This window comes from Salvelinus alpinus, chromosome 20, assembly GCF_045679555.1.
Source record: "Salvelinus alpinus chromosome 20, SLU_Salpinus.1, whole genome shotgun sequence".
Classification (NCBI taxonomy): Eukaryota; Metazoa; Chordata; class Actinopteri; order Salmoniformes; family Salmonidae; genus Salvelinus; species Salvelinus alpinus.
Window position 1 is genome coordinate 39523275 of NC_092105.1, and position 26724 is coordinate 39549998.

At 39.0% G+C, this 26724-nt stretch overlaps 5 protein-coding genes across 6 annotated transcripts in view; 1 reads left to right on the plus strand and 4 right to left on the minus strand.

Annotated features, from left to right (window-relative positions):
• The window catches only part of LOC139546842 (homeobox protein Hox-D3a), a 40613-nt gene extending 35079 nt beyond the window's left edge, over positions 1–5534 (minus strand). The window contains exon 1 of the mRNA XM_071355701.1: positions 5351–5534. The gene's annotated coding sequence lies outside the window, so the exon portion shown is untranslated. The remainder of the gene's footprint in view (positions 1–5350) is intronic.
• hoxd11a (homeobox D11a) lies at positions 2249–4554 on the minus strand. Of its 2 annotated transcripts, none has more exons than XM_071355703.1 (2): positions 3699–4543; positions 2249–3006 (listed from the first exon to the last, which is right to left on the minus strand). In XM_071355703.1, the coding sequence occupies exons 1-2, from the start codon at positions 4315–4317 to the stop codon at positions 2774–2776; spliced, it is 852 nt and encodes a 283-aa protein (XP_071211804.1). In that variant the 5' UTR covers positions 4318–4543; the 3' UTR covers positions 2249–2773. The 2 variants fall into 2 exon arrangements, with proteins under 2 accessions (XP_071211804.1, XP_071211805.1); XM_071355704.1 differs by having other exon boundaries at positions 2836–3006; positions 3695–4554.
• Positions 5535–8340: 2806 nt separating the features above from the next.
• Positions 8341–10125, minus strand: LOC139547236 (homeobox protein Hox-D12a-like). Its single transcript, XM_071356309.1, has 2 exons — positions 9524–10125; positions 8341–9297 (listed from the first exon to the last, which is right to left on the minus strand). Exons 1-2 carry the CDS (start codon positions 10092–10094, stop codon positions 9059–9061), a joined length of 810 nt encoding a protein of 269 aa, XP_071212410.1. The 5' UTR covers positions 10095–10125; the 3' UTR covers positions 8341–9058.
• Positions 10126–12557: 2432 nt separating this feature from the next.
• On the minus strand, positions 12558–14701 carry LOC139547237 (homeobox protein Hox-D13-like). The gene is made up of 2 exons (XM_071356310.1): positions 14033–14701; positions 12558–13707 (listed from the first exon to the last, which is right to left on the minus strand). The coding sequence occupies exons 1-2, from the start codon at positions 14619–14621 to the stop codon at positions 13448–13450; spliced, it is 849 nt and encodes a 282-aa protein (XP_071212411.1). The 5' UTR covers positions 14622–14701; the 3' UTR covers positions 12558–13447.
• Positions 14702–22779: 8078 nt separating this feature from the next.
• Positions 22780–24989, plus strand: LOC139546846 (uncharacterized). The gene is made up of 2 exons (XM_071355706.1): positions 22780–24520; positions 24949–24989. Exon 1 carries the CDS (start codon positions 22795–22797, stop codon positions 24103–24105), a length of 1311 nt encoding a protein of 436 aa, XP_071211807.1. The 5' UTR covers positions 22780–22794; the 3' UTR covers positions 24106–24520; positions 24949–24989.
• Positions 24990–26724: the final 1735 nt, after the last annotated feature.

Here is a 26724-nt window from a genome sequence, read left to right on the forward strand (position 1 = left end):
ATAAAAACCCATGGTCTATTCAACATCTTAGGTTTACACATCCCATTTTAAATCATCCTTTTACCCTATCAGGTAACATCGGTTGAAATGATTAGACAACATATTTACTAGATAAGGCTTAACGGCCGTCCAAATCAAAATACCTAGTTTAATGCATCGATAATGCACACGATAATTTCAGTCTAACCAGGGTTGATTGAGGAATCCAGATAGGTCATGTGCCTTATTCCATCATTTAACAAGTATTTAATTACTTTAGGGTTATTTGGAATGGAAACTAAGTTTAACCCAGCAACATTTCAAGTCATGTCCAATATATGCCAGGGTTAAGTTGGACTTGGTGTCTTCTATAGGCCTATGATATACAAATCCACATAGTTAAGGCTACTGTTTAATCCACTTTAAAATGGTGGCGTTAGGAACAGTGATGGTGCCCCTTTGATTGCAATGCATGGAATGCATGAACGAAACAAAGTCTGCTTGGGCTATTGTGTTTTTATTTTTTTTAATGAAGCTACGTTTACCAGAAGGAAGCCAAGTCAAAAAAGACAGCCAGATCACCGAACGTATGCTATGTTCTATCACCAAACCACAAACAAGAACATTTACAAGCCTTTCAATAATATTCCAGACCACAGCTGTAATTCAACCTATGTGTGTTTTCATGAACAAACTCAGACCGAAACTTGCTACACGTCTGCCCTCGTGTGGTTAGAATAGGAACGAGCAGTCACCATGTCTGCACAATGTTTTTTCCCAACTAGGCCTATTTATTGAACCAAAAACCCAATAAAAATGTTCAATCAAAAGACTGACTGATATGTGTGTGTTTGTGACTTATTTCCTACAGCTAGGAACACAATTCGAATGATCAGATACACTAACATGTCCAACATGGCATGCCTATTAGACCACATAGGCCTACATTTTTCATCGAAAAGAAAATCATTGCGCGATGCTAAAAGTGAAAAAGCATTGGTCACAGAAATATTTAGGCTTATTTAGGATGACACACTGGTCGACTGGTTCACTTTTAGTATACTGCAGTGCACTGCCTTACTTTGTTAAATTCTAACACACGAGGGACCTATCCGTGGATTCGAATTAAACCCTTGATTATGACACATATTTTTGGTTTCAGTGTTGTTACTTAAGCTAAACTATATTATACTCTTGTAAGACTGTTGAAGTCGTGCGTAATGCTACCACATCAGAAGATTGCGGATGATTTCATGAATATTGCATAAAGGCTAAATGTAATGCAACATCTTAATTGGTTAGTATGTAGAAGACAGTTATCAACTTCAAACAAGAAACTGTATCCCTGTATCTGCCTACTTTTCATAAAGGAAAACTCACTGCTTCGCAGCCATATTGGAATCCTACTGCAATGCAGATATCATTCAGAAGGCGTCGTTTCTCAAGACATGAGCCCAAAGGCGCCTATAGCCTAGTTATTCAAAAAAAAAGTGATAGGGGACGACATTGACGTTATACGGGAAATTCAAAGGCAGGAATTTATTATTTATTAATTCAATTAACAATAGGCTATTTGATACAAATAATTAAAACAATTATAATAAATACACCACTTTTTTTTTAAAGCTGCCAAATCAAATCATAGGCCTTGTTAGGTATGGGTTTTCTTCGCTTTCATGGTCTTGCCAATTGAAGTTAAATATGAAAAATATATACTATAAAGACTTATATAACGTAATAGATCATTTTGGTCGTGTACATTTTGCGTTCCTTTAAACTCAATAGCCTGACAAGTAAACAGTAGCCTACTGCATTCTTCTCGACTATTTTGGGGTAGGGCCGCATTTGGAGTGGCCAGAGGGTCCAATAGCCCCCAATTTAGACATTTACAGCTAGTTTTTAGTATACTGTCTAGACGGTTCAAGGTTTAGAAAACCGCCTAAGTGTAAGACAAAATAAAGGGAATAAAAGGTCTAGTCTAAACTTTGAAGTTGAAGCAAGTAAGAGACGCTACTGCTTGGCTACAATAACAGGAAATTCGCTGTATAGTCCTGTGGCCTACTGATATAACTACTAGTGCCAGTGCAATTGGTCCTTTACAAATATATCAGATTGCTTTGACAAGAACATCTCTATAGTGGAGTATTAAAAACCTTGTTGAATTGTATGAAATTATGCATAACTTTTTTTCGATGCCAAATGTGGATCCTGACCAAAGTTATACGAAATTAGTTCGTTGTGATTGCAATTATATGAGGTAACGCATAACTACATTTGCCATGTTTACTTTATTTTGATATCACATAACCACAATATACATCACATGCGTCTACTAAATGCATACACAATTCTACTATTATAAATTACTTATTGTAGTCTACTTGATTGATTAATCTACTCAAAGTACGCGTTGCTTACTGCAATATTTTAGAATCCACCAAACGCCACCATGTAAACTTAAATAAATAAAAAAGATATGCATAGCCTAGAGATTATAATTAATTAGTATAATGATATACAAATGGACATTATGACGAGGTCTCCTGGATGATTTCTTCACTGGATTGAATCTTATTTTAAATAACAGGATTCATGTGTTCATTGAGGTAAGTAAGTGGCAGATGCCAAGAGCCTTGCATAGATAGATCCAGCCTGTTTGCAATGTTCATTATGCTGTGCGGTGTTTCACCTTCTGTTGTTTTGATAGATTATGAGATGTCCCCCCCAAAAAAACAACTCTTTATTCAATCTGTTGTGAAGCATTTAGCAACTATTGACTCCAAATGCGTAGGGTTCAGAATAAGGGATTCCCAGTGAAATACTGAAGCCGGTCCCGGTTGAGCTTTTTCTCTTTCATTCTTCTGTTCTGGAACCAAATCTTCACTTGTCGATCTGTCAGGTTTAACATCCTTGACAACTGGAGCCGCTTCTCCTTGTTTATGTACACATTGAAAAAGAATTCTCGTTCAAGTTCTCGGATCTGGTATTTGGAGTAGGGGCATCTCTTTTTTCTGGACTTTGAAGAACCTAAACAAAGACAAAACACTTTATTTACGACAAATATGTAGTACAATGTAGTTCAGATCAAAGTTGGCTCAATGTTAGTCAGTAAAGAACATAATTAACAAGTTAGCCGAGTAAAAAGATGATCGTCCCGCATGCATCCACAAACACACAAGCAGATATGCTCGTGCACGCGCGAGTGAGCGCGCGCGCACACACACACACACACACACACACACACACACACACACACACATTGTGAGTCCATGTCTGTCCTACACGGTTATTCTCGAAGTTATAGGTAAACCATTATTATGCAGCCAAAGACAACCTCTTCCCATAGCCTAGGCCTATAGCCTACGTAGGCTCTCCTCTATCTCGAATATTGCAGCATTGCCTAACTCTCTGTTTATATCATTATTTTATTACTTTGTAAATGCATTGTCATAAACAAATAGGCCTAATAAACATGCTTGCATTGTAATTTACACAATGCAAGCGAATCAGAGAACTTTAATTAATTCAGAAAACACAACACATCAGAAATATTGCAGTACAGCTCACCTAAACTGCCTTCCCATCGTAAATATTTTAACAACAGAAAAGTAAATCTTATTGGGGTATATAAAACCTTTGCATGCTTATAAAGGGGCACATAAAATCGGACCGACAAAAGTAGTGGACTTACTATAACCCCATTTAATGCTTGTACCTACTTGGGCCGTTGTTCTTGTCCCCAGCGCAGTTTGATATCGAATAATCATCTTCGTCCATGTCCTCAGTTGGGTCTCGTTTAGACTCCTCAGATGTAGGCCTATCTGAAGTCTGTTTATTACACGCAGCATCTCCGGGGAGACTGGAGTGTGTCTTTTGTTTTGAGTCGTCAGGGTTGGGCTTCTCAGAGTTAACAGTCTCTAAGAACTGATCGAACCCTTGTGGAAGAACCCCATTTCGGCCGACATTTGTGAAGAAATTGCATGGCGAGCTCGTACCGCCGTGATGGCCGTACAAGGAATCATTTTTGAATATCATTTCCGCCCTGTTCGACGACTGGATTAAGTCTCGGTGCATTATCTCGTCCGTTGAATAGTAAGAAGCGTAATTGCCCCTGTAATGCCATTTGTTTGAGTGATCCAGTCCATAGTCTCTGAAAGACACTTCTCGAACAGGTTGGACTTGAGCTATGTTGGAAGAATAAGGAAAATTTATTTGACACGAAGTAGTCTGGGGTAAAAACGAGGAGACTGAAGAAAAATCAGGCGCCGAAACGTAATATGTACAACTCGGTAAATACATATTTGACGCACAGTTGCCACGCTCATCGTACTCCGCCATCTCTCCCCTTCACCCTTTTGCTATAGCGAAATAGAATTGGCAGCTTGAGTGTGTTAAACTTTGTCTATCTATTGCACCATAGGCGCGTGGAAAGGACCCGCGAGGGAGAAAAAATCGGAAACGTAGGCTGACGTGCAATTCATCTTTATCGATTCTCGAGGTAATTGTGTCATGTGATCCGGTTAAGGAATTACCATATATCAATATCAGTCATTAAGAACTGTCTAGAGCAACTCATGTGAGCGCACACGACAGTTCATTGGTTGCCTGGATTCAGAAGCAACTCCTATGTAGATCTGCGCTCGCCCTCCGAAATAGACATTACTAAACAATCCCTGAGATATTTCATCAATGGGTTATTGCAATAGAATTCGAGTTATAGAATGACAAACTCACAACTTTGTATGTATTCCATGCAAGCCCTATATGTGCGCACTATTATGAAAGTATGACATTTATGTATCATGGTAGTTGAATACATATTAAGAAATACTTGTAGTTGACCTCCCCTTGGAGTCCAAGTTAAAGGGCACAGAATGTTCCCTCGTGCACAGTCTACTTCGCATCCAAAACTATACTCACACATTTAACATTAGCCTACAATTACGCACAAGTTACGCGCGTAATAACTTGGACGGATAGATAAAACAAACGTACATTTTTAACGCTCGTGCCTCAACAATACAAAAACAAATGCACAAAATGCACCAAAACAATCTTCACAAACCTAATCTCAAATGATATTACATAATCCACATAGGATACCAAAAACACAGAAAAGGTGAAAGGTAGAAAAGAAAAACATGAAGAGAATGAAAACAAGAAAGAGAGACATATAAAGACAACTTAATTATAGAGAAAGATTAGGACTATGTGGGGGAAATATACTTTTCTGATTTCAACATCAACTATATTTTGACTCGCTTCCATTATATTTCCAGGCCCTATATTTTCTCCGAGCATTCATATTTTTTGTATTTTCCGATTTCAAAAACATCCAGGCCTGACAAAGGGATACATGGAAATTCTTTACCTGGTTGTTCGCCCCAAATCCAGAATCGTTCATTTTCCTCGTACATATGTAATTAGTGGTTCTCCGGATAAGTTCTTCCAAAATGTAAATTAAAAATAGAAGCGTCATCAGCATGATTGGCTGCAGGAAGGCTTTGCACTGCCAAGTACAAAACATCTCTGCTGGCTTTGACCGTCTGCGGTCTGAGACGATGTGCACCAAGCAATCACCAATAACGTCGGCACTCAAATCATTTTATTGCACAGACAAAAGGAAGTGTTCTAGTTTAAGTGTATCTTGTAGCTGTTGGAGGAAAAACACTATGGTGGGTGGCGATTACTTTGTGCTTTAGACATTTTGAAACCGTGGCCTATGTCTAGTCTACTTTCAACACTATTTTAGAAGATAGTCTACAGGAGTTTAATTTTCAAGTTACACCATTTTTCACTTTATAGAAATACATATGCCTATTACATAATATAAATAACGTGAAAGGGAAGTAAACAGTATAGCATTCACCATAGCAAATCCCTAACTAATTAGATCTGTAATTGTGGGCCCAACGTCCCATGTTCTATTACATCCCTAGTATTATTTGCACGGATAAAAATCTACACACAAAAAAATCTACGTTTCTTTCGACAGGAACACAATACAGAATTATTTTTTATTTTTTTGGGGGCACTAAAAGTAACAAGTTATATATTTAGATCCTCAAACCCACAGGAAAAGCATAGTAGGCTATAGCATATATAAATAACCCTGCGTGCAACCCTGAGAACAATAATAACACATGATGTTTGAGCGTTGCTGTTTGGACTGAAAAACTTGGCCCAAATGCAAATGTTTTTGTAATGACACGTTTTCCCCTCAGTCTCCCCGAAATGCGTTTAGCTCGTGTTATTTTTCTATATAGTGTACTACAGTGAAATATTCTCAATCTTAAACACACAATGAATGTGAAAAAACACTTGATTATATTATCATTATTTCTATTAATCTTCCAGTGAAAAATAAACCGTGAAACACACGAGTTAATACAATGTTAAAAAGTAATTACGCACAAATTACCCAGAAAGAATTCCCAAAAACTAGGAGCTACACAAAGAGCAGAGAGTACTGTACATGCTACCCATGTACTAACTATATCAAAACAACATTATCTAGTCCTATACTACCAACAGTAGCATAATGCAAAATAAATTGCATTGGCAATGAGTACAGGTTGGTTGACAACGCAACAATGAGTAACCTGCAAAACGGTCCTTGTAGACAAAATGGGCGATTTGGGCCTTGTTTTCACGCCCGTCTCATGCGGATGTGTCATCAAATAGATAGATTCCTTCTTGCAAATACCACGTCTTTAAAGCACACAAAAACAAAAATAAATTGATTGTTGTTGTATTCATGCCAAAACGAGTTTGAGTGCGTATTTTGCAACGCAAGATTACACACTAACTTGACCTTAACTTTGTTTTGGCGCCCTCCTATCTTGAGAGCATGAGCAGACGTCATCTGGCAGAGTTCTCATAAAAATACCTTGCTGGACCAAAAACCCACTCCATTCCCCTTTGATCGCTTTAAAACAATGGGATTGTAAACTAGCTAAATATAATTTCAGAGTCATAAGGTAAATAACGGAACATTAACAACAAATGTTTAGCTATAGGCCATTCTGAAGCACTTCAAGCGCTTGTGTGCTTTGGGAATAATGGTAGATTTTTTCTAACAGTTAGGCCTATAGCCTCCTGCGTCCCTGATAGCCAACCAAAGATGACAATATATCCAGTGATGTAAAGCACTCAAGTAAAAATACTTTAAAGTACTAATTAAGTAGTTTTGGGGGGTATCTTTACTTTACTATGTATATTTTTGACCACTTTTACTCTGCCTCATTCCTAAAAAAAATGATGTAGGTTTTACTCCATACATTTTCCCCGACACTCAAAAGCAGTCCTTACATTTCGAATGCTTTGAAGGATCTGACATGGCAGAATCTTTAAAAACAAATGCTTAATTTGTAGATGATGTCTGAGTTTTTAAGTGTGCCCCTGGCTATAAATAAATTAGAAAAACAAGAAAATCGTCCCATCTGGTTTCCTTAATATAAGGAATTTGAAATTATTTATATAAATTATATATACTTTTACTTTTGATAGTTAAGTATATTTTAGCAATTTCATTAACTTTTTATACTTAAGTAGGCTATATTTAAAACCAAAAGTCTACTTAGAATTTTACTCAAGTAGTATTGTACTGGGGGACTTTCACTTGGGTCATTTTCTATTGAGGTATCTTTACTTTTACTCAAGTATGACAAATTGGTATTTTTTCCACCACTGAATATATCCTACAAGTTACGCCCTCTAAAACCCCAAAACCATTTATACATTTAACAATCAATGAATTCATGTAAGGTAGGCTATTAAATTGAATATTTACAAGCAAACAAAACGGTAAAGATCATAGGCTAAGGAGTGAGAGCGATCATATTCAGTAAGTAGTCAATTCCTGTAGGTCTGTTTCGGAATAGCCTAGCCTGTATGTGTCGATGTGCCGCTTGAATAAATAGATAATACAAACATGTAATCGTAGCAGTAGGTACTGCGGTATACTAAGTGGAATCCACATAGGCCTAACTATGCAGTAAATTATACCCTACGTGCTGGACAGATATGATGAAATAGCACCACAAGTGTTATAGTGGCATTTTGAGCAATGTATGTAGCCTCAAATGTCAACACAAATGTGCACATGTACCTGCATGTACATGTACACCAAGTCGTCATGGAATTGTATGCATTGATGTAAAATATGTAGCTTTTCGATATAACGTCGATACCAATATCACACATGATATGTGCCAGTAAACTGTTCTAATTATTCATAAACTGGACCCCCAATGCAGTTATAGGCCTACAGAGAATACTAGAGCCACCCAAGCGCTTTGAATGCAGCAGAAAAATGGAGGCTGCATTATGGACCATTACGCAAACTCAAACACACAAAAAAACAAGACAAAAACACATTTATTGTGTTGAATTAGATAGACATGCAAACACATTTAAAAAAAAAAATCCAAAACACATTTCATGGTTCATTTTTCCACCGACAAAACACGAACTTGAGCTTGGACGAGCAATTGTGAAGGCCTAGTAGCAGGACTGATCACAGATATGAGCAATATACATTTCTAACCATATAATCATTGTGTATTTCGTCAATACAATAAGCCTACATAACTTATACATGTATTAAGATTCAATTATAAATAACATTCATGTCCCAGAAACAAATCAAATAAATGAACGCTTGCATAGCTTACCTATATTAAAAACAATCATCCATTGACATGACCATACCTTATTATACGCTTAGATATAGTGTGTGAGTCGTTGAATAAAATCATTAGGCCAAGAAGTATCCTATTGACCTAAATCGCATGCTTTACAAACACTCAAACACAAGTTCAATATGTGACTTTCAGAAAATAAATTATGCTTTCTTCATCACCAACTAACTAATAATACAAGGCCAAAAGTAACAACAATTCACAAGCTCAGTTGTTTGTATAACCATCCAAAATATACAATAAATCGTTCTTAAAATTAAAAAAAATTATAGGCCTATAACTATATTGCCAAGATCAGTGGCTCAGGACAGAGGTTTGAAGTGGCTGCGCTTGTCTGAACCGAAGCCACACGAGGTCATTATCAAGACCCAAGGCTGTCAGTACATGGAAAATGCATGGTCACGCATCATCAGCCTCTTCTTTTTCATTCTGCGGTTCTGAAACCATATTTTGACTTGTTGATCACTCAAGTCCAGTCTTTCAGAGAGTTCCTTCCTTTTTTGCCTGTTTATGAACTCGTTCATCATATATTCGTTCTCAAGTTCAGCGAGCTGTGGCTTTGTGTATGGTTTTCTCTTTTTTCTGGGTTTCACTTGTGAAGAGCACCAGGGTGCATCTGGAGAAAGAAAAAAAACAGTCCTTAGCAACTTGTGGATACACTTGTGGATCTCCCACACTTGGTAAGAAAATATATATATATATTTTCGAGAATCCAGAAGCATGCAGGCATGGTCTGCAATTATCACTGTGTAAACATAAAATATAACAAAACAAGAACTATGATTTGGAGGTGAAATAAATAGTCTCGACATACAGTTTAGAAACCGTTAGAAGTATCTTACCATGAGAAAACGACGCCCTGGCACCTGCATTACTTGAAGATGGTTGAATTGTGGGAATTGAATGGGCCGACTGCTTGAAGCCGGCGGCACTTGCCTGGTTGGTGGGATTCAGTTCGTGTTGTGCACCGGAATTATGGGACCGTCTGTCCAAGTTCGAAAATTCATATTTCGAGCTACCGAAATTGATAACTCCATGTTCACCAGAAAAGGCCTGCGCATGTCTAGCAGGTTCTTCTGGCTTGTGGTTTACATCCTGAAAGTAGTATTTATTGGACTCGTCAAGTGGTCCCTTGTTGTGGTTGTTGGGATTAGTATTTACAGGCACTGAATTGGATAGAAACGGCGGAGAGTAGCCACTGAAGGCGCGGCTCTGAGGCGGAGATGTGCACGAACTTGGGGAAGTCCACGGGAGCGAGCACACCTCTCGCCTGTTGTAGGAAATCTGATGCAGCCCAGAGAGATGAGCTCCATTGCCCCGCAGGTTGGAAAAATATAACGACTCCGGGGTAGGAAAATTCAACAGAGAACCAACATAGCCAGAATTCAGAAGATTGCGCTCACACATTTCCATGGAGCTCTCTCAAACGCTTCTTACAACCCTTTTTAGAGACTCCTAATGAATAAAGGGAAGGTAATTGTTGATTTGCTCATACAGTGTCACGTGATATGCAAAACATGTTGTTCAGTCCCACCCTTGGCCTTAATACTGCAAGGCAAGATATTCCACAAGGTAATGTTATGCAAGAGTAAAATAAAAAATGCATAGCCTTATATGAGAAATACAAATGAGAGTGTTATTCTCGTAGAGAAATTATATACAGAATCGTCAAATGGAAAGGTGTTGGTTAGATGGCTCTATCAAAATCAAAGAGACCGTTTTCAATGCCAATATATTATTATAAGGTACTGTTGCTATGTTTCTGAACTATGATGATACTGATTATTGTTATAATTGAAAAACAATTGGCTATATGTTCAATGCAAGACAATGTAATTTACGCAAAACATGCTCAAGTTGAGAGATAATATAGCTAGCCAGGCTGGTTTATGTGAGGTGACTAAGATTTAGCTACAATTATAAGGCAGCAGTGTAAAAAAAAAAAACATTTCTATAAAATAACCAAGATTAACATAGACATATGGATAGTTTTCTGTGAAGGCTATTCCTAAAACTATCTATAGGGCTCACAAGTCATTGACGATTGACAGACAGGTATGGTTGCTACAAGTCCAATAACCACCACTATATTATAGGCTATGCAGTATTATTTTTTTCATACAATCTCAAAGCAATAATACTAATCCTACTAACGAACGATTCGTCCCCTATTCACAACTCATGGATATAGGTCTACACATACCCCTCTACAGTTTAGTAACAGTTTAGTGTATAGAAAAGTAACACAAAAAAATAGGCCTGCAATGTTAAAACAAAACGGTAGCCTCGCATAGGCCTACCTTTAAATGAATTTCTTCTGAGAAGACCATAGTATGATAACGAACGAATAACTATATTGGAAATAATAATAGATAGCCTACTATACTCTTATTTAGCCTACCCTTTGTGCCATCTGAAAAATACAAATTATGTTTGGGCCTATACGCTATGATTCATTTTTGATAAATAAAAAATTATATGAACGGATTTTTTGTTCACACTTTTAAATAATAGGCTATTATCTCTTGACAATATAGCCTACAGTAAAGACATTTCCCCTTTTTATACTTTTAATTTACCACCCTGGTTATAAATATGTAAGCAACTGGATTAGACTAGCCTACATAAATATATATATATTTTTTATCAATTTCACCAGATAAATTACTAGCTTCCTGATTCCTATAATATCGATATTAGCATAGCATACTCTAAACAATTGTTTTCATACTGGCCTTTGACACATATCTAGATCAGTCATCTTACCTAGGCTAACTAATACTTATCCTTTAGTTTTCCCAGCAAAGCTAGACAGTCAGGATCTTCGGACTCGAGAAATGACATTTGTAAACGCTCCGTCTCCGGAAAGAAAGGCGACAGCGTGGCCTCCCATCTTTTACGAGTCTAGTAAATTTAAGAATACCCTAAAACGACATTATTTTTAGCCACTCATAGAAACTGAGGACCAAAATATATCGTACGCATATTGCAAAAGCCAACGTTTTACTGAAAGCGTTTCATATTGGTATAGTTCAAGGTCAATGTCCAGAGAGCTCAGATTAAGCAAAAACAAGTCCAAGTGCATGTTTGGTGTAGTTTCTTGGCAGAGGCGATTGTTCACTGATTAAAACAAAGAATCGCCTCTGATGTCCTTTCTTGAAAGATAATGCATGCAACTTTTGATGTGGGTGGATCCCTCCGTAAGATAATAGCCAACAGCACTAAAACTTAAGTTCAGACGTATGTTTTATATGAACTCTTGTCGTTTTCTGTGCCTCCGTGGGTGGGTAAATGTTGCGCTCACACCAAATGGTAGGTTGTTATATTTTCATAAAAAATGTCCCCAAACCGACTATGATTTTTCAGCATATAGAATATAACGATTTTCAATCAACTTTGTTCATTTTATTCGCAATAAAATTGTTTTTCAATTCAGTTATTTGTTTTAAAGAAAATCCCTCTTGTGGAGAAATTGCGTGCTGAAACCAGTAGATGGCGAAACAAGTCCATGAATAGTTGCAATTGTATCATTCATTCCTTTGAGTGAGAGCATAGTATTTACAATAGGTCAGAATGAAAATGTATATAACATTGTCATAAACAATGATCATGAAAATGTTTTGATTGATTGATAGATTAGATTGATATAGACCTTAAGCCTACCTATTGATAAACACCCGCAGTTCTAGTGGAATTATGGAATTGGTTCCCTCGCGATGGCCTACATACCGATATGACTTTCTCTTAGAACCTATATAGTAGCCTATGTGTAATTAGTAAGACCTGATTGTAAACATTCAGCTAATTCTGCGTGGTGGAAATGTCTCCTTTGAGTTGAATGTTTGCTTTATATCCGTTACACAACATTCTCGTCGAAATATAAAATATTACTATATATTTGAAATGATATGATCAAATACGGGCCTAATCGCACAACTTTAAGTAGGCTTACGTGCAAGTATATAGGCCTATAGGACTGCATACCCTCACAGCCACATTGCTAAAATTGGAATGTTGTTAGACCATATACATGACAAGCACACTTAGTGTTTAAGAACGGACTTGATACGTCTTAGAAATATGAGGGAAAAAACAATGATTGTCGGGAAATTATTATATTTTATTGGCCCAATCATACCTAATTCACCATTTTCTTTGGCAAACATATTTTACCTTATCAACACAAATGTACGTAATTGTAGGACTAAATGTGGGGTCACTTTTTCGAACAAGCTTTGACCTTGAAACAAATGTATCCATAACGGAGATTCTCCATTGAGAATGCTTATTAGTCCAGGACTAGCACTGTCAATAGAGATTCTACATTAAGAATCACTGTCAATAGAGATTCTACATTAAGAATCACTGTCAATAGAGATTCTACATTAAGAATGTTTTTTTTGTCCAGGACTAGGCTTAATCTTTGTCTGGGGAAACGGACCCCAAATGTAGACCAATCTTTAAAATACATATAGGTGATATGATATTCTTACAATATACTTGGAATTTGACCTACATAACCCAACCCAGGCCTATAATTTCAACAAAAAAAGTTTAAATAAAGAGCAGGAAAAATATTTTTTCAAAATTGCACAAATACAAATTCAACATCAGAATATATGATTTAATATAGCTCTAAACAATTGACAGCAGCTCAGTCTATCAGTCAGCACACATTATAACACACGAATATAAATATTTACCAAAATATTGTGAGACTAATACCTGAGACAATTCAGCATTTCATAAATGGTGAAATTAAAAAATCAAGAGAAAGTTTCAAGGTCTCTATCTTTTGATATAAGCTTCTTGTTTTTGACACGACGATTTTGAAACCATATTGTTACTTGTCTCTCAGACAAGTTGGTGGAAGAAGCTATCCGTTGTCTTTTCTCCTTGGTAATAAACTTGCAAATGGTGTACTCTCGTTCAAGTTCCTTGAGCTGTAGTTTCGTGTAGGGCACCCGTTTCTTCCTCCCACGTCGGTATGAAGTGCAGACATCTGGCTGGTTCATTACTGCTTCCTCTACACAAGTATGGAACAAGAAGACAGTTCATGTTTCGAGAAGACGAAAACAAATGACCACTAAACGTAATTTACAGTTAATAGTGTGGTCTTTATGTGTAGGACGTTTTCTGACATTTTTTTTTTACATAGGCTACGTAAAGTTACATCGAAAGTCATAATATTTGATTCGCAGTTTTTTTTCTCAGGCTAATGCATAGACTTTGTTTATTATTCTTCTGGATTCCTCGGTTGGGCTAAACTGAACAAGTCAATTAAAAACAGACTAAAATTCAAGTGGGTGAAATAATAGTTCAAAGAAGAGGTTACAGAAGATATAACCTACCTGTGAGGGATGACTTCCAGAATTGTGAGCCTTGCTTCTGTTCTCTGGCATAATACAGCGGATTGCTCCAACTATTAGCCCAGTTCAATTGCTGATAGTCCTCATGCCTCGGATCTCCAGGACCAGCCCATGTCACAACAGGTACATCAATGTATCCAGAGATTCTCGGGTAAAGACCCGTGTAGCCTTGGTAAACATTTCCAACGTCTTTCAGTCTGGACTGCATTTCACTGCAGTGTATGTTGGAACTTGAAAACCCGGAGAAATGCATTGGTTTATCTGATGAGTGTCCAGATAGAGACGCCTGAGAAGTTGGTTTCATCACACCCTGTTGGAATAGATTGCTGTCGGGGATTGTGCAACCATAACAACTGCTCCCCAAATGACAGTCAAATGTGAGTGACGCATTTCTGGCTATTGTAGAAAGAGGTGAATATGGTTTAAGAGATTCTAAGCCAAAATAGTTTGGTTTGTCCGAAATTGTGTATACCGTTACTCCTGGTACAGACCGGCTTGGGTTAGTCCTGGGAGCAGAGGAATAAAAACATCTGCGATGGACAGAAGTGATATTATCTCCCAAACCCTCCATTTCAGTTTGACCAACTGCCAATGCAACTTTTCTCGGTGAAAACCTCACATAGTCCCCTCAGATCCAGAACATATTGCTTTGTAGTGCATGAATGCAAAGCAAGGATGAATACAAATAACCCTTTCGTTTTTTTGTTGCCTGACTGATTACAGAACTGTGACAACTAAATGTGGTTGGTCGGTTGCTTTCACGTGACATGCAAATATATATTGTGGTTTTGTTTTGGGCAAGAATGTTTGTAAAATATAGGAGAATGTTAAACATATAACAGCATACGCAGGATTCCAAAATGATCAATGAAAGAAAAAAACGTCAATACATTTGAATATCAAATAGGCAATGCTTATAGCGTCAAAAAATGTCTTCTTAACAACGGTTTTGTTAACAAATATAACAATAGCCAATGTTTTTGTAACAATGTCAGCTTTTATTTCACTGAAAATATAGGCCTACAATTCCATTTATAATGTTATAGTTGCCAACTCCTGATATTTTCCCACGGGTGAACCAATCCAATCATTTTCACGGGTGAAATAAATCCTAAATTGAACAAAAGAACAAAACCAGAACAGAAAAAACTGACATTATTATCTGACAACGCATATCTGTATACATATGCCCACTTGTTAAACATGCAGGGAGGAGTCTACATTTGAAAACTGTTGCAGGCTTTGTATCGACTTCCTTAGTTATTCTTGAAATGTTTATATCAACATATTTGCATGTAATTATAATGAGAAACGTCACTATGGTATATTTAAAATAATTCCATAATTTAGCAATATAGGACTTAACACCTTTTTAACTTGTTAAATACAATTAATGATTGTTATAGGCTACAATGATCACATATAGGCCTTCACATTTTTACCACTAATAATATATGTTTAAAGTGGCTATTGGATGTAGTTTTCTTTCGTTGGGGGTAGTTTTCTCCTACTCCACAAACCATGGTGCCAACATTTGATTGAAATAGGAGTCTAACAAGAATATAAGTCTACCACTCCTCTATAAATAGGCCCATATTCAAAAATTGTAGTAATATAATCATGTCCTTTAAACAATTATTGAATCCTTATACAAACCTTGACATTCATGTCACTATATAATGAATAATCAGCTAATCATTTAAATTAAGTCTTAGAAATTAATTTAAGCAATATACAATTTCAGTAGAAACCAGTACCCTAGGCCTAAGTCTGCTCAAGGTTACACCAAATAGTAAATAGTCAATAAATAGTCAGTAAAGACACTCAACTGATTCAAAAGCCTATTGACAAATTAGCACAAAATGGAAACGCTATTGCACTTGAACATCACTCTTGAACTTGCTGTCTGGACTTAACAATGTAGGCCTGATGGTAGACATTTCCCCCATCTAAAAGCCTGTGGACACACAAAGTTGCATTTTTCAAATAAAATACACTCTTAGAAAAAAGGTTATTTGGGGTTATATATAGAACCTTTCGGTTATTTTGACGAGATGAAAGAACCCTTTACTAAAAAAGGTTATATATATTAACCTGAAGGCAAAGAGGCTTGAGGGTTCTATCCCTTTCCCAGAGTGCAATGTGGATTTAAGCCAACAACAGAAAACAAAAGCTAACACAGTCACATCAAACTCTGAAATGACAGCTAACTAGCTGCATTTTCACTTGTTTTAGTAGTTTTTTTAGCATTGTCAGGTATATCCATATTGATGATGCTGCTGCATGATTTCGCCTGGTCAGAAAAAAGGCTAGCTGTCTCGTCCGGAAACAGGCAGGGGGAGATCGAAATCATATTTTGCAACATTGTTGCCGAGGTCTAAGTGGCAGAAAGCAACGTTCATACAAACCTCTGCTGTTGCAAACTAAATGCTACATAGAAGCAAGTGGAAATAATGCGTTTAATAAAAGTATACACTCTTAGATTAAAACAAAAATAATGGCGTTCTATATAGGCATCAACGGCCATTCCAGCATGAAGACGCAGGAGGAAGGTTGTTGCAAATACCCTACCAATATGCACGTCATTTTTTACATTTATTAAGTTAAGCAAAGTTGATTATTTAATTGAAACACATTGGGCCATAATCATATAATGAACTAAAGGCTAGGTAGATAAGGTTATTTCAGAATCAGCTAATGCTAGACAGGAAAAAGCTTATGGGATAGGCTACTTTAATTAGCCACTTCAGAAGATACCTAGCTAGCTATTACAAATAAATGTACATGTTTGTTATTGAATATGCCAAATAGAGCTATAGACTACAGCATGACATTGTCAATTGTCTAATTGTTACTTTATTTCAGTATTTCAGTGTTGAGCCAGATGAGGGCAGATGTTTCATGAAGACATTACTGTTGCTGACCTCTGTTGCTGACCTCTGTTGCTGTTGCTGACCTCTGTTGCTGTTGCTGACCTCTGTTGAACGCACGTGGTGGGCAGTGGGCTGACTGAAAGGAGGTATGTAGCTATCTAAATTATTTATAATAAATTATTTATAATAAGTTTTGGTGATTCAATAGCCTAGTTAATCATTAGCCTACATTACTTTTAAAATACTATCTATGTTTTACTGTCTGACAGTAACCCACCTATCAGAGGAAGAGGATCTCTCTTTCTGCTGCTGCTGACAACAACTGCATGTAAATTGTTCTTCTACATCCTAATAATTATACTGTATCTGCGTAGCATTTTGTCTTCATTTTAGCAGATTAACTCATGATTTTGCTCCTTTTTTCTTCTTCTTAGGAACCAGCCAGGCAACAACCCATAAGCTACTGTAGGCGTACTGTTCTGTAAAGAAGTCTGCCAGAGTTGGTACCAAGATTGACATAGGTCATCATTCAAACAAAGATCCCTCCCTGGCCATAGGTGCATATTTCCAAACTTCAGTATGTTTGCATAGATGCGGTAAAGATGTCAATGGAACTCGACCAAAACAATGGAAATGCCATTAAAACGCGCGTGGGAAAGATGCTGTGGGGGAAAGATCCCAAATCTCCTCATTGCCAGGGGCGTCATGCACCCCAAAACTCTGAGTGGGCACAAAGTACGTGAAGATGACTGGGGGGTAGTCAGTAGGGGGGCTACGCCCCCGGTCCGTAAATTTGAGAATTTTGCATTTTTCAAAAACCTGAAACAGCTTCTTCCTGCAATCTAGAGTCATACTCATTCGATTTAATTCTATGTAAAAACATTTTTAATATTTTTCTGCATACCTCTTGAGCTGTCTGTATCCTCCTGATGGGTGGTTCTTTTTTTTTAAATAAACTAAATATGCTTCTCTGCATCTCTGCTGAAATCTGGGTAAAAGATTGAAAGGAATGTGTCTTATTCAGTACATTTAGTTTTTGCTTGCTTTTATAAAGTCTACCAACCTTGCCAGCAGGCATGCCAGCTAAGATAGAGTAGCTAGCTTGTCTAACTAACTTGATTGATAGCCTGAAATGGCTTTTTAATAGCTAATTATAGTGTTGGGAGATTGCCAACTTCATAAAATTGCTAAGTGGCTAGTAGTATTACAAAAAGATAATGATTATTATTATTATTTTAACAGGACAAATCTGAGGGGACAAGTGCACCTGTGCCACCTATGGGCATGACACCTCTGTTGTCCCCCAGCAAAATTTGTCTACATTTAGGCTATTATTTATATGTGTATTCCACACTATGTTGAGGTAAAAAATCTGAGTATAATGCTTGTGTCAGTCCCAATACACGTTCATGTCTTTTACAAAGGGAAACCCAGACTCTAGCTGCCCAGTGACGCAAGCTAAATGCCTTCTATGCTCTCTGCAAGGCAAGCAACACTGAACTATGCATGAGAGCATCAGCTGTTCCAGACGACTGTGTGATCACACTCTCCGTAGCCGATGTGAGTAAGATTTTTAAACAGGTTAACATTCACAAGGTTACAAGGCCATACGGATTACCAGGACACACATTCAGACTATGCGCTGACGAGCTGGCAAGTGTCTTCATTGACATTTTCAACCTCTCCCTGACCCAGTCTGTAATACCTAGACCATAGTCCCTGTGCCCAAGAAAGCCAAGGTAACCTGTCTAAATGACTATTGCCCCATAGCACTCACATCTGTAGCCATAAAATGCTTGGAAAGGCTGGTCATGGCTCACATCAACACCATCATCCCAGACACCCTGGACCCACTGCAATTCATATACCGCCTCAACAGTTCCACAGATGACGCAATCTCTATTGAACTCAGAGTTCAACACCATAGTGCCTTCCAAGCTCATCACCAAGTTAAGAAGCCTGGGATTAAACAGCTCCCTCTGCAACTGGATCATTAACTTCCTGACGGGCCACCCCCAGGTGGTGAGGGCAGGCAATAACACATCTACCACGCTGACCCTTAACACTGGGGCCCCTCAGGGGTGCGTGCTTAGTCCCCTCCTGTAGTCCCTGTTCACCCATGACTATGTGGCCACGCACGACTCCAACACCATCATTAAGTTTGCAGACGATACAACAGTGGTAGGCCTTATCACAGGCAACAATTAGACAGCCTACAGGGAGGAGGTCAGAGATCTGGCAGTGTGATGCCAGGACAACAACCTCTCCCTCAACGTTAGCAAGACAAATTAGCTTATTGTGGAATACAGGAAATGGAGGGCCAAGCCCGCTTCCATTCACATCGATTGGGCTGTAGTGGAGCGGTTGAGAGCATCAAGTTCCTTGTGTCCACATCACATGGTCCAAACACAACAACACAGTCATGAAGAGGGCACGACAACACCTCTTCCCCCTCAGGAGGCTGAAAAGATTTGGCATGGGCCCTCAGATCCTCAAAAAGTTCTACAGCTGCACCATCTTGACTGGCTGCATCACAGCTTGATATGGCAACTGCTTGGTATTCAACCACAAGGCGCTACAGAGGGTAGTGTGTATGGCCCAGTACATCACTGGGGCCAAGCTCCCTGCCATCCACAACCTCGATACCAGATGGTGTCAGAGGAAGGCACTAAAAATTGTCAATGACTCCAGCCACCCAAGTCATAGACTGTTCTCTCTGCTACCGCACGGTAAGCGGTACTGGAGCACCATGTCTGGTACCAAAATGCTCCTGAACAGCTTCTAACCCCAAGCCATAAGACTGCTGAACAGTTAATCAAATGACTACCCGGACTATTTGTATTGACCCCCTTATTTATTTTGCGGACTCACTCTACCCACACACTCACACATACTACACTGACACTCCAACACACACACACACACACACACACACACACACACACACACACACACACACACACACACACACACACACACACACACACACACACACACACACACACACACACACACACACACACACACACACACACACACACACACACACACACACACTCTTTCTCTCTCTTCAAACACCCTGCTGCTACTCTGTTTATTATCTATCTTGATTGCCTAGTGACTTTTACCCCTACCTACATGTACATATTACCTCAATCACCTCAACAACTCATACCCCAGCACATTGACTCGGTACACGTGCTCCTTGTATATAGCTTCATTATTGTTATTTTATTGTCTTTCTATTTAGTTGTTGCTTTTTGTGCTCATGTTCTTAGTTTTTAACTCTGCATTGTTGGGAAAGGGCTCGTAAGTAAGCGTTTTACAATAAAGTCTACACCTATTGTATTCGGTGCATGTGGCAAATTAAAATATATTCGATTTGATGTCATCATCGCCAATTAACTGCATTACAGTTCAAAACGACTGACTACCACCACCGATTTCTGTAAGCGTGTATTCATGGAAGCCGAGGGAAGTCAGGCTTCCCCAAAAAATTGACCAATACAAACATACAAAAATATATATTTTGTCTCTCTGTGTTTCATATTTTTCCTTCAATTTGCTAGAGGCTGAATGTATCTCACAGGAGAAAACACCCGAGCGAACGAAACAGCACCCCTTTGTCTCTCTATGTGTAGGCCACCTATCTGATGCTGTCTGGTCCAAACGAGTATGACAGTGTTGCCGTCCGCAGCATTGAAGGCAAGGGAAGCAAGTGAGCATCTGGCCTCCCTTGACAAAAAAAGTATAAACAATTTGACAATCAGCGTTGAGCTAAACTTAGCGAGCTCAGCTGTGAATGGTCCTGGCCCACCAAAAAAAAAGTGTCAAGGGAAGCAAACTTGGATTTGGCGTCACTCCTATCAAATCCCATTGAGAGCATAAATCATTCACAGAAAAACTTGAACTGTTGCATCTCATTGTGTTGTTCTCCTCCGTTGGCTAGCTAGCAAGCTAGCTCAAATTAGCCCTTTCCTAAATTAGCCATGGATGGAGATAGTGATTTTGATGGTCATTTTACTTTTATTTCACCTTTATTTAACCAGGTAGGCAAGTTGAGAACACGTTCACATTTACAATTGCGACCTGGCCAAGATAAAGCAAAGCAGTTCGACATATACAACAACACAGAGTTACACATGGAGTAAAACAAACATACAGTCAATAATACAGTAGAAAAACAGGTCTATATACAATGTGAGCAAGTGAGGTGAGATAAGGGAGGTGAAGGCAAAAAAAGGCCATGGTGGCGAAGTAAATACAATATAGCAAGTAAAACACTGGAATGGTTGATTTGCAGTGGAAGAATGTGCAAAGTAGAGATAGAAATAATGGGGTGCAAAGGAGCAAAATAAATAAATAAATAAATACAGTAGGGAAAGAGCATACCACCCTGCATACCACTACTGGCTTGCTTCTGAAGCTAAGCAGGGTTGGTCCTGGTCAGTCCCTGGATGGGAGACCAGATGCTGCTGGAAGTGGTGTTGGAGGGCCAGTAGGAGGCACTCTTTCCTCTGGTCTAAAAAATATCCCAATGCCCCAGGGCAGTGATTGGGGACACTGCCCTGTGTAGGGTGCCGTCTTTCGGATGGGACGTTAAACGGGTGTCCTGACTCTCTGAGGTCATTAAAGATCCCATGGCACTTATCGTAAGAGTAGGGGTGTTAACCCCGGTGTCCTGGCTAAATTCCCAATCTGGCCCTCAAACCATCATGGTCACCTAATAATCCCCAGTTTACAATTGGCTCATTCATCCCCCTCCTCTCCCCTGTAACTATTCCCCAGGTCGTTGCTGCAAATGAGAACGTGTTCTCAGTCAACTTACCTGGTAAAATAACGGTAAATAAATAAATAAATAAAGAGGTAGTTGTTTGGGCTAAATTATAGATGGGCTATGTACAGGTGCAGTAATCTATGAGCTGCTCTGACAGCTGGTGCTTAAAGCTAGTGAGGGAGATAAGTGTTTCCAGTTTCAGAGATTTTTGTAGTTCGTTCCAGTCATTGGCAGCAGAGAACTGGAAGGAGAGGCGGCCAAAGGAAGAATTGGTTTTGGGGGTGACCAGAGAGATATACTTGCTGGAGCGCGTGCTACAGGTGGGTGCTGCTATGGTGACCAGCGAGCTGAGATAAGGGGGGACTTTACCTAGCAGGGTCTTGTAGATGACCTGGAGCCAGTGGGTTTGGCGACGAGTATGAAGCGAGGGCCAGCCAAAGAGAGTGTACAGGTCGCAGTGGTGGGTAGTATATGGGGCTTTGGTGACAAAACGGATGGCACTGTGATAGACTGCATCCAATTTATTGAGTAGGGTATTGGAGGCTATTTTGTAAATGACATCACCGAAGTCGAGGATTGGTAGGATGGTCAGTTTTACAAGGGTATGTTTGGCAGCATGAGTGAAGGATGCTTTGTTGCGGAATAGGAAGCCAATTCTAGATTTAACTTTGGATTGGAGATGTTTGATGTGAGTCTGGAAGGAGAGTTTACAGTCTAACCAGACACCTAGGTATTTGTAGTTGTCCACATATTCTAAGTCAGAGCCGTCCGGAGTAGTGATGTTGGACAGGCCGGCAGGTACAGGCAGCGATCGGTTGACGAGCATGCATTTAGTTTTACTTGTATTTAAGAGCAATTGGAGGCCACAGAAGGAGAGTTGTACGGCATTGAAGCTCGCCTGGAGGGTTGTTAACACAGTGTCCAAAGAATATAAGAATATAAGAATACTTAATTGTCCATACTGGTCAATGATTATAATGGTGATTCTGATCCAACCATTAAGAGTTAATTCATACATTGTTGTACCCCTGGCCTGAGAGGATGGAAGTTCAATATGTAGCTAGATGTAGCAAGCAATGTTGGCGGAGTCCAACATGAAACTACACAAGATTGCATCCAATAGCAAAACAGTTATGGAAGCCTTCCCTATGGAGGACCGTGCAAAAGACTTAAAAGATCTGGACCTAGGAGTGGATCCTCTCCCCTTTCAACGGAGTCTGGGACTTTCCTGGAACCTGGAAACAGACAGCTTCTCATTCCAGGTGTCCCACAATGAGAAGCCTTTTACGCGGAGAGGCATCCTGTCCACAGTGAATAGTCTTTATGACCCCCTTGGGTTCGTGGCTCCAATAACAATGCAAGGTAAAGCCTTAATCAGAGAACTCTCTTCTGATCAGAGTGAGTGGGATGCCCCTCTTCCCCCAGAAAAAGAAGAGAAATGGAAAATGTGGAAGGATTCTTTGATGGAGTTGGAACATATGTATATTCAGCGGACCTACATCCCAGTCTCCTTGTCTACCACTCAAAGAAGAGAGCTACACATCTTCTCGGATGCCTCTACAGTAGCCATAGGAGCGGTAGCCTACCTGAGAGTTATTGACTCGGAAGGTCAATGCCATGTTGGATTTGTCATGGGGAAATCAAAATTGGCCCCTCGTCCGGCCCACACTATCCCACGCCTAGAACTGTGTGCGGCTTTGCTAGCTGTTGAGATGTATGAACTGATCAGAGACGAAATTGACATTGATGTAAATGTGGCCAAGTTCTACACAGACAGTAAGATAGTTCTCGGTTACATCCGCAATGTCACCAAAAGATTCTATGTGTATGTTGCCAATAGGGTAACTCGCATCAGGAAGTCTACCCATCCAGATCAGTGGTGTTATGTAAACACTGACAGCAATCCAGCAGACCATGCAACCAGGCCTATACTTGCTGCGCTCTTAAAGTACACCAGTTGGTTCTCAGGTCCACCTTTCCTGACCCAAACAAACTCAAGTGAGCCTGAGAACATAAATTTTGACCTTGTAGAGCCTCACGCAGACGCAGAGATTCGACCAGACGTCACTGTCTTCGCCTCTAAGGTTTCTGGAGCTCAACTCGGCTCTCATCGCTTTGAGAGGTTCTCAAGCTGGAAAGCTCTCAATCGAGCCACAGCACGACTCATTCATGTTGCCAGATCCTTCCATGAAGGTGCGGACAACACCAGCTGCAGAGGCTGGCATGACTGTAATAAACCATGCGGTACAAGTGAGTTGTCACAAGCCAAAACAGCAATCATTCACTGTGTGCAACATGAAGCCTTCAGAGAAGAATTCAAATGCCTTGAAAAAGGAAAAGAGTTCCCAAAACAAAGTACACTCAAAAAACCTTTCCCAGTACTGACAAAAAGGTTAGGAAAGTAGAACTAAACATTGTCAAGCAAGGAGCTGCTAAGGTGTTTCTGAGACCAATCTCAGAGATTGTTGTTCTTCTTTCTGAAGCATCCTAGAGACAAAAGATAATAATAGAAAGGACATTATTTGTTTCTTGATATGTTTTATTTCATAGTGGCACAATTTCATTATACCAGGCGGGGAGTGTGCTGCCATCCTGTTAGAAGGTAACAGATTATTTTATTACAATAGTTAAAATGGATTTTCATTGTGTTCCATGATGTTATTTGCCCCCTAGTGGAGCTTTCTGGTACTTAGAGTGTACACAAACAGGAAGTAGAGAATTCGTTCTGCACGCTTAGAAGCAGCTAAAAACAACGCTACGGTGCAGGTCTTTCAGTGTAGTTATTTCTTGTCACGCTTCAGCCTTGGAAAATATTTGTTTGTAAGTTCGATTCAAGCATTTAGCTAATGATGATAATCTTGTTATTGATAGAGTTTCTTACATATCAATGTTGGTTGGTTGCATTTACTCACAAATTGCAATGCCTTTCATGTATGATGTTAGCTGTATTACTTTGCTCGTGCGTCATGCAAACGAATTGTAAAATATACAATACTGTATTTTTGTTACTGTTTCTAGTGTAATATGCCTTGTTATTCTACATAGATGGTTGTACATTATTAGAGTAATGAAAGGAGTTAGTCAATTACCATATGAGAAAGCAATTAGCTATATGGTTTGGCATCATGCCAGATGCATGGTACCGTAGCACGTGCTTTGTATTCATGCAACTTCAAATGTATAATGTACAGCTACAGTATGTTGGTGTGAATTGAATACTAAAGTATATTCTTTTCTGTGTTTTGCAGTTTTACAACATAAACGTTTACAATATATTCATTCAAGAAAAGTTACGCCTTGGGAGTTTTATTGAAGACTTAGTTGTTAGCTATCTGTCTAGTTTTGCATGGGAACGCAACTCAAGGGCAGAATAAGGCTAATGTTAACTATTAATGTTGCCCATGAATGGAAGTTAGGCTAGCGAGTAACAATTTTAGCTAGGTAGCCTAGGACAACAAAAAGCGTGTACTGTATGACAGAGTAATAAACAGTTTCATAAACATGAAAGAGAGGAGGATGACATTGGCGTTTCTCTGCATGTAGGGTTAGACAACATGTTTTTCTACTTGCACGAACGCGCGCACACACACACACACACACACACACATGCACACAGAAATCAGAACCATGGACAACCACATCATATTTAGCTTAGCTTACGTTGATTGAACTAAATTGTATTGGGTATCTTTTAGATGTCACTGTATTCGACTAAGCATGATTTTGAATTGTTGAAGTTGAAATGGTGCTGGAATAGTGGGGGCAGCTCCTGTTTTCTTTGCGACTTACGGTAACTCTCTGTGGTTCCAAATCAATAGTTGTTTAGTGGTCCAAAAACGTCTGAAAAATGTACTTGCTTGACCATGCTGTAGATCATGTAACTGTCTGTTACTGTACATGCAATATGCTTTGTGGACTTCACTGGACAGAGGTTGCTATCGGGTTTTGTGATATAACAAGGGTGTGGTTGAATGTATTCTGCCACTGTGTCTTCTTATTGTCTCGGCCTTTAGGCCTATAAATCACAATCGCAAGGCATATGAATTAACAGGTTATGGAGCAAACAACGCAATTATCACAACACATAGGTTGTAATATATTTTTGGAGGGGGACTTGGCTTCTCAAGTGATTTTACCCACGCACCTCTACTGGTTAGAACACTTCTATGCCTAAATTCTGTCACTATAAGGAAACTGGGCCCAGCCTTTTCCACTCATATTTTACCTTAACATTAGATTTATTCCACAACACTGAAAACGGATCAGCTCCTAGCGAGATATTACTACCTGTAGCTGCAAATATGGAGGTGGCTTATTATGCTTACCCAATAATAATACACTAGGCTAAATCACAGATTGCGCACGTAATTGCCCAACTCTTGTCACACATCATTAAACCTATTACAAACAGTACCCCCGTGGAAAAATACAACGCAATATGATTTCAATATGATTTAAATATAGGTCTATAGGGCCATGTACTTACATTTTAAAGCAGTCATCTAATTTTTTAATTCAAACATCGTTTTATCTTTCACTTGTTTGTAACAATTGCAAATACTTTGGCAACTTTGTATTTGTGGTCAACTTCGTTCTGAAGTTATCCGCGGTCACAGTCAGACAGATAGCCTACCTAGCCTAAACATCTTGATTCTATGTTTAGCGTTGTTCATGTATGAATAAAGTGACGCAGAAAGGCAAAAAACGATGCATTTTGGCTGCTCTACAAGCGGTCTGGTTCACTCGTAGATGTGCGAAGGTTTTTAAGAGCAACGTTACTGACGAAGGCTCTGAGAAACAGCGACTACTAAATATACATCGTAATATGGTTCTAACGATGGTCTTAACGCTACAAAGGCTATGTGAAACGAGGCCCAGATTTGTTGAATGTGCGTTATTCCGCCATCCTTTTTCAATCCCACGGGTCTGCGTTCCATTGATCTCTTTACCGCATCTATATAATTACAATCTCTAAACTATGCTGGTATTATTTTGTCCATAGTTTAATTGTTTAATATATTGTA